Source organism: Pyxicephalus adspersus, chromosome 7, assembly GCF_032062135.1.
Source record: "Pyxicephalus adspersus chromosome 7, UCB_Pads_2.0, whole genome shotgun sequence".
Classification (NCBI taxonomy): domain Eukaryota; kingdom Metazoa; phylum Chordata; class Amphibia; order Anura; family Pyxicephalidae; genus Pyxicephalus; species Pyxicephalus adspersus.
In genome coordinates this window covers 2,494,521-2,504,442 of record NC_092864.1, presented here as the reverse complement: position 1 = coordinate 2,504,442, position 9,922 = coordinate 2,494,521, and the positions used below count along the sequence as shown (strand labels likewise).

General features: G+C 40.6%; 2 protein-coding genes across 2 annotated transcripts in view; both read left to right on the top strand.

Moving 5' to 3' along the window:
- Positions 1–344: 344 nt before the first annotated feature.
- On the top strand, positions 345–4,550 carry LOC140334814 (uncharacterized). The gene is made up of 4 exons (XM_072417060.1): positions 345–846; positions 1,672–1,798; positions 2,295–2,368; positions 3,687–4,550. The coding sequence occupies exons 1-4, from the start codon at positions 528–530 to the stop codon at positions 4,034–4,036; spliced, it is 870 nt and encodes a 289-aa protein (XP_072273161.1). The 5' UTR covers positions 345–527; the 3' UTR covers positions 4,037–4,550.
- A 3,529-nt stretch (positions 4,551–8,079) lies between these two features.
- Positions 8,080–9,922, top strand: part of LOC140334813 (uncharacterized) — a 6,576-nt gene continuing 4,733 nt past the window's right edge. Inside the window, exons 1-2 of the mRNA XM_072417059.1 lie at positions 8,080–8,526; positions 9,220–9,346. Of these exons, the coding sequence (XP_072273160.1) occupies positions 8,208–8,526; positions 9,220–9,346 (446 nt within the window). The 5' untranslated portion in view covers positions 8,080–8,207. The remainder of the gene's footprint in view (positions 8,527–9,219; positions 9,347–9,922) is intronic.

The following is a 9,922-nucleotide window of genomic DNA, read 5'->3' as shown; positions in this document are numbered from 1 at the left end:
GTGTGTCCCTACATGTTTGTAACATGTGTGTGTTACATGTCAGTGTGTCCCTACATGTTTGTAACATGTGTGTGTTACATGTCAGTGTGTCCCTATATATATGTTACATGTGTGTGTTACATGTCAGTGTGTCCCTATTTCTTTGTGGACATGTAACGTGTCCGTGTACAGCCTCAGAACATTCTGGTCTTTCAGAGCTTGCACTAAATTTGTACTTTGGATGGGTGAGGGCTCTGTGTACAGAAAATATTCTTATAACTTACAGATAAAATGTTTTTTTTAATTATAACCTTTTAGGCATTAAAGATAATGGTTTGCATAACATTTTTATGTAAGAGAAATCTTACTTTGTACACTTAACCCTTGCTGTATGAAATTGTTTATTGCCTCGTCAAGCCTTGTATTACCATTTCCTGCCATCAGCCTTTATTGTTAATAGAAACTGAAAGCTTTTGAATTCGTTGTTACACCAGCAAGCAGAAATCAGAAAAAGACAAGAAGCAAGAGAAACACAAGAAAGGCAAACAATGGACATCAAGCAGCTACAAGACAGAATTAGGAATTTCCGTCTGGAGGACGGAGATCTGGGCAGTCAGGGCTATAATCGAGTACTCCTGCAACTGTTTGGTTACTTGGGTCATGGCAAATCTTCCTTCATCAACTCCTGTAAATACGTCCTGCAAGATGGAGAGAACTTCCAGGAATACGCTGAGGCCAGAGAAACAGACGAGGGACTGACCATGGTAAGAAATGCCTATCCACTTACAGATGTGATCACCATGGTGGACAACAGGGGCTGCAGCAAAATGGACGGTTTTGAAAAAGCCGAAGTCTATGCCCAGCTTGGTAAGTTAAATTCAAAAACAATTGTCCACCCCAGGGCATTAAGCTTCATACACACAATCAAGATGCTCAAGTATGTCACTCATCATGATCTTGTGATCATTTTGAGTAAAATTGGAACAAATAAATCATTGGATAGAATGTTGAGTGCCCTGTTCTGTTCTATGGAGGGGGAGAGGACGGAGGCGCCTTGCTGCTTTTTTTCACCATTAGTAAACACATCATTAGCAGCATTGGGGTTTGGTTGTTTTATGATCTGGTATCACGGAATTATACTGCGGGACTGCTTTACATAAATTCCCATCTCCATAAATAAAGATTGAAAATCGAGTGTCTATATGGAGCATTAAGGCTGTCATGTATTCCTGATCAATATTAATTTGTTAGATCCCTCAAACATTAATCTAGAATGTTATTTTTGCCCAATTAAATGCCCTCTTGCACCACCAGGCTAATGTAAATCAACTATCACCCTAGAACCATTGGGAGACCTCCCTGCTGTGTGTAATAACTCAGAATAGTCAGCAGAGCTTTGTTATTGTTGTAAACTCTGGAGCTTGGAGGTGACGGGTCATCACCATGAGCTAATCTCCCATTGGGAAGATTGTTACCCCTTGTCTTGTCTTGTGAACACAACAAGGAGACAGCAGAAATCTGTCTATAGAACTTTGTCTCCCATATTCACCTTTTGGTTACTCCAAGCCCAATAAACGGGGGACTTCTGAGCTGCCGGTACATAAAGACGGTAAATGCTTCATTTGTCCATTTCAATACTTTTAGAATCCATATTTCTTGTGTGACTCATTGTCCGTATCTTCTAACTTCCAGGAAACTTCATCCCCATTGGACAGAAAGTTGACTGGAAAAGCAATTTCAAAACGATGATGGAAGAATTAGAAGATTCAGAATTAGAACCAAATTACACAGACTTCATTGTCCCTATCTTTGTGTACAGGTGAGTAGTTTGTGGTCTGGGTGGGGCAGCTTTAGGTGCCAGGAGTTATTGTAGGGGCTGATTTGGTGATTTGGTCAGAGATGATTCTGACTTGGATAGGAGCTAATCTGATATTAAATCTGATTTAAACTTGAAATTTAAGTTGATATTTTACACACCTTACATTTGTAACCATTCAGTTGGATGCTTCCACCTAAACACCTCTAACACAATGAGAACAACTCTGGGATCCATGAATTTGTCCCTAGAGCTCAACCTGTTTGCAACAAATATTCTCCAATCTAAAGTTCTGGTTGCTGCTTTCTCCTTGAAATAGCAAACCCGCCATTAACAAGTAATAATAAACTTGCACAATATATTTTTATCTGCAGCATATGGGCACAACATGCTCAAGGGTGCTACACGCATATAGGTACAACTTATACATGGACAGAGGCTTTAATGTGGGTATTATGGATGTTACATTGATATATGATGTTCCTCTACTCTTATCCAGTGCCAGATGTCAGATACAACATGAAACAAAGAAGGAAATGAAATTATTTATGGAGAACTGCATCAAAATGACAGGTAACCTTTTCCTCTATAGTTCCTCTGGGGTTGCTGGGGGTTCCATAAGCAATGAGCAGTTTGTCACTTTCAGGTCAGTTTAGGTGACACCAAAGATTATTTTGGTTATCTGTAACGGTGACATTCTTCCCACTGGCCATCAATGTAAGAGGAATTCTTCTCACTGACCATCACACCAATAAACAATGATCTGTGGATATAATAATTATAGCCAGGGTTTTCTGAAGACTTGAAAGTGTTTTTGTTACAGCTACACCCCCTGGAACATGACGGGGAATTACCTGGGGTGCAGAGTCTAAATGAGCACCCCACAAGGGATGATGGGCCGGTGACTGTAGAGGCCACCAGGCTACTTTGTTGCAGAGAGAACAGCATGTCACGGCCCTCATGCTCTCCCCATCAGGGGCCCGTGGAACAGAAGGCTTCAGTGTAGGGATAGCCAAGATCAGGTACTGATTAGGATGACAATAAGAGACAAGGTCCAAGCAGACTGAGGTCAGGGTAGGCAGCTGACAAACATAGTCAAAGTCCAGGCACAGGTCTGGATAGGCTGAAGGCAAGCATAGTCAAGATTCAAGGCACAGGTTAGGAGTCAATTGTTAAATGAAAATTATATTTCTAGCATCTGATTGGTCACTATCTGTCAGTCAGGCACCGGGGTTGGGTATTCTGCAGACAGCCGTAATAAGGAAGAACATGTACGTGATTCTAGAAGAAGACAGGTAGGCAAGTTTAAATATGGGTTTTGAGCGCTCTTTTAAATGAGCAGAAAGTAGAAGCAAGGGAAAAGTTGCCTTGAGACTTAGCTCTGATGAGGACATTGGACACTTTAGTAAGGGATGTTTCAGTGGAGTGGGCGGCTCACCAGACTGGAGGGGGTCAAGGAGAGAGTTGGTGATCAGGTAATGGGGGAGTCTTTTGTAGACAAGGCGTTCTAGAAGTTTGGAGACATATGAGGGAAGGGAGATAGGACGGTAGTTGGAGGGTAGGGAGGGGTCCAGTGAGGGTTTCTTTAGGATAGGGAGAATTATGGCATGTATGAAAGCTGAGGGGGATTTACCAGTAGAAAGGGAGAGGTTAAATAGTTCAGTTAGGGCAGGGGCCAGGGTGGAGGAATGGGCATGGAGTAGATCAGAGGGAATTGGGTTAAGTGGACATGTAGTGGACAGAGATGATGAGAAGAGAAGAAACTTCATCCACAGTAACAGGGCTAAGGGAAGCCAGTGATGATTTACAGGTGGAAGGGTTGGGTATGGTTGGAGTGGCTCGGTGAGCAGAGACATCATGTCTGATTTTGTCTATTTTATCTCTTCTTCAGGTGTAGTTCCCATCATTGTCCTCACCTTTAAAACCAGAGGAGATTACATGGAAATCGAGAAAGAGTTTAGACGCATTGGGGCGGAGCAGGTGATTGCCATCGAGAATTACACAAATACAAACCACATCAAAACATTGGGAAGGACCACCGATATCCTGATGGTGATATACAGCACCCTAAAAACCGCGACCTTCCGTCTGGAACAGCCAAGAAACCCAAGAAGAGAGAAGATAGAGAGGAAGAAATTTCTGCTCAACTACATCCATCAGATTAATCTTCATAAAGTAATAGAAAAAGAGAAAGAAAAAGAGAAAGGAAGTGATGGGAACAATTGGTGTGTATTATTGTGACATTCCAGTTTTTACCATTATGAGCTGAAGGAATGTTTAAAAATGATTCAAACTTTACAACCTAACATACTTCTGCATTTATAAAGTGTATGCTGTATGTGCATCAGTTTTGAACAGAACCCCATTATGGCTGAACGCAATTCTTACTGATTTAATAAAATTACTAAATTGTCATTATGGGGTGCTGAATGTAGATTAATGGGAAACACAATACATGATTGTAGCTGCAACGTGCAATGTAATAAATTGCGGAAAAAGTGAAACCGCTGTATATTCTCAATCAACACATAACACGTATACTAAGCTAACCTTGGCTGCTTAGCTCAGAAAGTAAACCCTGTTGCTTGCAGAGCTCACATTCACACATTTCAATCTTATGATTCACAGTAATACACATTAGGACAGCCTTATCCTCATAGTCACAGCTTACTGCCTATTTCCATAAGTTTGTATTGAGCTCGAATTGTTATTAGAATGTGATAAACCTCATTAAACATACATTACTGTTCTATTATTTCATGAGCCCATGTTGATTGGAATGTTATATAGAGATCAGTCCTTTTATATGAACAGCAAGGGTCTCCTAACATAGACACTAAAAAAATGTTTAGGGGCAACATGAAGAGTTACCCTTATCGGCACTGATATCAAAAGTAAAAGAGCAAAAACTCATAACTCCTAATTGTCCTGTTTTAGCAGGCACGATATAACATATGTACAATGAGCACAATGCATAAGTAATTGGTTCACTTCTTCAATCTACTTTTGTATAGGAGCCCATAATAGATGATCCATTCATCCATCCATCCATCTACCCAACCACCCACCCATTCATCCATCCTTCTATTCATTCATCCTTCTATTCATCCATCCACACAACACACAATCCTTTTATGGGAATGGGTATGGGGTAATATGTACCCCTGCACTCAAACCCTGGGGTGGTCCGACAGATATTTGGAGGGCCCCCTTATTAACAGGAGCTTCCAGATTTCAAATAAGCTCCCCACCAACAGACCCCCACAACACCAGACAATATTGTGTGAAATAGGCCCCTCTAAAAAGATAATATTGTGAGCCAAGTTGCAGGAAAAGAATTACATAATACAAATACATATACATTATATATAATAAATAATAACAATATTCCAAAGAGGGCCAATGTACAATTGTTACCCTCCTTTGGCCAGCTCCAGTAAGTGTCCTCTCCATGGGTCACAACTCTTCTCTCTGACTGGGCCTCCTCCATGCTCTTCCTGCACCTCTTTTATAGGAACTTCTAGATCCTCTGAGTTGTGTACTAGTGACATAAATGGTGCAACTCCTTCTGATGAAACTTTTTCACACATATTGTACTTACTTGTGAAAGAGGAATAGACTGCAGAGATGGAGACATTATCCTGCCCCTGTACAAAGCATTGGTCACACCACATCTGGAATATAGAAGTTTAAGCTCCAGATAAGGAAGGGATTCTTCTCTGTAAGGTCTGTGAAAATGTGGAATTGGCTCCCTTATTGACCCCTGATCCCTGAAATATTAGTGTATGTTACACATGTGTCTTTCCTCAGCATCGGAAAATTCTGTTTTTTCAGGGGTTACACAGAATCTGTGTATTGGATGGGGAAAAGTTCGAATGACTTTGTTTTCAAATGCCCTATTTAGGACTTCCATTGGAATGGTGGCACATTACATTTTTGCAGTGGATCCAAGAGGTTGACCACCCAATAATGATCTCTTATCACACGTATGTAAGGGTCATTATACAGGCTCTGCAGCAGGAAGGACCCCCAAAACCACAAATTGCTTACTTCTAAGGATTCATAGTCCCCAGTGTTAGGAAGCACAATACTGAATAAAGGTAGTGGACAAAGTGTACTGGTGGTAATAAAGGCAAAAAATTCTCCGCTCCCTCCTGTTGGTGTGCATACCACTGTGTCATGTACGCTACCATAGGACGTGTAATGGTATATACCCTGAGGGCGGGGGGGGTTCTTATCCTCACCTGACTACCTGATCAAAAGTCAACATTTTGGTTACCTTCTTAAAGGAATACCTAACGGTGAAAGCCCCCATGATAAGCAGCTAGTTGTAGCTTATCTTATTCTCATCCCATAGTCTCCTGTACATAGGTACACATTTTACACATGCAGCCTCTCCAGAATCCAGAATATGAAAGTTGGAATTCAAGCCTGTATTGGTGTTGCATATCAATCTGTTGGCATTCTTATCCCAATCTAGCCATGACCAGGAGGTGAAAGTGTCCCCAGATCCTCCTGACCTAGTGAGCATTTCCTAAAATCATCACATCTGTCTCAACCAGAGTAACCCAAGCAATGCAGTGCATGATGTGCTGGCAAACACCTGACGTGTCTCTGAGAAATCACAATGCATAGGTTCTCCAGTTAATGGACAGTTTGCCGCCACATGTCCAAGTTTATGATCGAAACATTCAACAATTCCCAAACTTGACTTGTTACGCGGCACTCCCTTATACCCCGGACAGCTTTCCTATGCTTACTACCCTAGAACACTCTTACCAGGTGCCAAGTGAAATAATGATTTTTGGTAAAAGGTCTTTGGGTTTCAAGACAGGACAATCAGGCCACCAAATCAGGTGTTGTACCTCTCCATTAGCTCCCCCCGTATTACTGTAGTACCATATGGTATAGATGATCACCCCAAAATTCCATTTTCTAGACTAAAACTAACAAAATCGTAAATGGCAGAATTTTTAGTTGTGATTTCTCTCTGTCTTTACATTGTATATTGAACAGGTCATTGGTACAGTTTTAGGCACTTGTATGGGTTTCAGCTTTTTCAGCAGTCTGACTATTTCTATAGGGAAAGGGTATTGGGTGTATTATGTTCACAATCATTAAAACATAATACAATCCCCGGAGATCCCACCATGGAGGTCCCTGTTCACTCATTTCATGTTTCTGTACCCTAATACCAATTGTGTTCCTGCATTGTTACCAAGAAGAATCTCATCCTGGGAAATGCCACAGCAAAAATGTAAAAATTCAGATAAAAAAAAACAAAAATGGCAAACTGAATGTCATTAAATTTGGGTTTATTTTTTCTATTTTTTTACATTTCTCTTTGTTAAATTTGTTACAACTAGTACATTGATATGTAACACCAAATACAGATACTCCCCACCTCTTAGATTGTAAGCTCTTCGGGGCAGGGCCCACTTCTCTCCTGTCTGTGTCTGTCTGTTATTTGCAACCCCTATTTAATGTACAGCGCTGCGTAATATGTTGGTGCTATACAAGTAGTGTTTAATAATAATAGTAATAATAATATTGATAATAAATAGGCTTGTAATGTTACATTATTCAAAAAAAATGTATAATAATAAAATCCTGAAAGGGTGTAAATTTGGCAAATCAGATTGTGTTTTAAACTGCGATATTTTATCTACATGTCTGTGTTACATGTCAGTGTGTCCCTACATGTGTGTAACATGTCTGTGTTACATGTCAGTGTGTCCCTACTTGTGTGTAACATGTGTGTGTTACATGTCACTGTGTCCCTATGTGTGTGTAACATGTGTGTGTTACATGTGTGTGTGTTACATGCCAGTGTGTCCCTACCTGTGTGTTTCAAAATGTGGTAAAGAGAAGAAAAAAGACAGGGTATTATGATATTTTTAAAAACTGTACTTGCTGTAATTTTTGGAAATCGAATTGTGTTCTAAGCAGCGATAATTTAACTACATGTGTGTTTTACGTGTCAGTGTATGTTACATGTGTCAGTGTGTCCCTATGTGTGTGGACATGTAACGTGTTTTTGCGCAGCCTCAGAACATTCTGGTCTCTCAGGGGTTACATTGAATTTGTACTTTGGATGGGGGAGGGCTCTATGTACAGGAAATGTTTCTATAAATTATAGATAAAACACATATAAATTACAACCTTATACACATTAAAGAAATGTAAGTTTGTACAAAAACAATATTAAACATATGATACTTTGTATATATAAACCTTTCTTTTTATAAGTGTTTGTTGCCTTTTAAAACATCGTCCTCGTCCTGCTACCTCCCTTGTTATTGTTGTATTGGTGACAGAAACTGAAAGCACTGAAACCTTATGCTACGACAACAGTTTTGCAAGAATAAACTTGAAAAACAAAGATAAGGAGGAAGAAAAAACAAGACAAAAAATGGACATCAAGCAGCTAAGGGACTACATTAAGAAGTTTAGTCTGGAGGACGGAGATCTGGGCAGTCAGGGCTATAATCGAGTACTCGTGCAACTGTTTGGTTACTTGGGTCATGGCAAATCTTCCTTCATCAACTCCTGTAAATACGTCCTGCAAGATGGAGAGAACTTCCAGGAACATGCAGAGGCCAGAGAAACTGACCATGGACTGACCATGATAAGAAATGCCTATCCCCTTACCGACGTGATCACCATCGTAGACAACAGGGGCTGCAGCACAATGAACGATTTTGAAAGAGCCGAAGTCTATGCCCAGCTTGGTAAGACACATTTAAAGAGCTTCAGGACCGAAAAAAACCTGAAAAATTAATGTGCGGGGGAATAATGAAATATTTCCACTCCATGGCATTAAAATGATCTTTTGTAGGACTTATGGTGTTTCAGGCGTTGTAGGCAGAGCTAAGTTTTGGCTCTGAAAACGTTTGGGAGCCATGGGTCATCACCATGAGGTTATCCTAAGTTGGGGAGTTTGTCTCTAATTTTTCTGTGACTCTCTAAAGTGAGGGAATTCTCCTCTAAAGCCCGGTACAGACGTCAGAGGATACATGGGGATTTCCAATGACCGATAAATGAAGGAGCATTGGACACCCAATGTCCATTCTGTTGAATAGAAAGGTGAGGGGGGAGGATGAGTGATCAACACCCTACTCTGTGCTCCTCTCCATAGACTGGCCTTCCCGAATGGTCAAGACGAGAATGACCATTCATCTCGGGTGAACATTATATTTTTCCAATAGTCAAAAAACATATCTGACCCCCACTCCATGGCTGGAACCACCAGCTGCCGATAAGTTTACCTACAAATAATCTACACACCTTTAGATTCCTCATTACTTATTAATCCTCCATTTGGTTATTCTAAACTCTGTTGAAGGGGTTGCTTTTGAGGTGCTGATACTTTTGGAGGTCATTATTTTCGAGGGACTCTTTTCTCCGTATCCTTTCAATTCCAGGAAACTTCATCCCACCTGGACAGAAAGTGAATTGGAAATACAATTTCAGAACTATGATGGATGAATTAGAAATGTCCGAACTGGAACCGAATTTCACAGACTTCATTGTCCCCATCTTTGTGTACAGGTAAGTGGTTTGTGTATTGGGTGGAGGCATCCTTGAAGCATCTTTTGTTATCAGGAGGTATTGTTGAGGCTGATTTAGTGATTATTGGCAGTTGAATATTTTTGATCAGAATTGATTATAAATTGGATCAGAGCTAATTCTCCCTCCCTCTTTTGCAAGAAATCCTATGATATCTTTCTGTCCTCTCTGTCTGTGCAGGCTGTTATCAGTTTTGAAAAGTCCATAATAATAGGAGAAGGCATGTTCCATTCAAGTCCTATCTTGTTTCTGTTGTCTTAAAACTTTCTGCTGCCATATCCACTTCAGCATCCAACCCACGCAACCTCTTTACAAAAATTACCTCCCTCCTATACCCCTCACCTGCTCCCCCCGCAACAACCTTCACTGCCCAAGACATTGCCACCTACTAAAGATTAAATCATTAAAATCAGACATGATGTCTCTGCTAATCCTGCTCCTCCAACCATACGTACCCCTTCCACCTGTAAATGGTCTCCCTCAGCCCTGTTACCGTGGACAAAGTCTCCTCTCTTCTCTCATCATCTCTATCTACTACATGTCCACTTGTCCCAATTC

Bases quoted from the DNA above. Each gene is read 5' to 3' on its own strand.
- LOC140334814 (XM_072417060.1), top strand. From the start codon at position 528: ATGGACATCAAGCAGCTACAAGACAGAATTAGGAATTTCCGTCTGGAG. The intron at 1,799-2,294 runs GTGAGTAGTTTG...ACTCTTATCCAG, and splicing joins GTCCCTATCTTTGTGTACAG to TGCCAGATGTCAGATACAAC. The intron at 2,369-3,686 runs GTAACCTTTTCC...TCTCTTCTTCAG, and splicing joins GAACTGCATCAAAATGACAG to GTGTAGTTCCCATCATTGTC.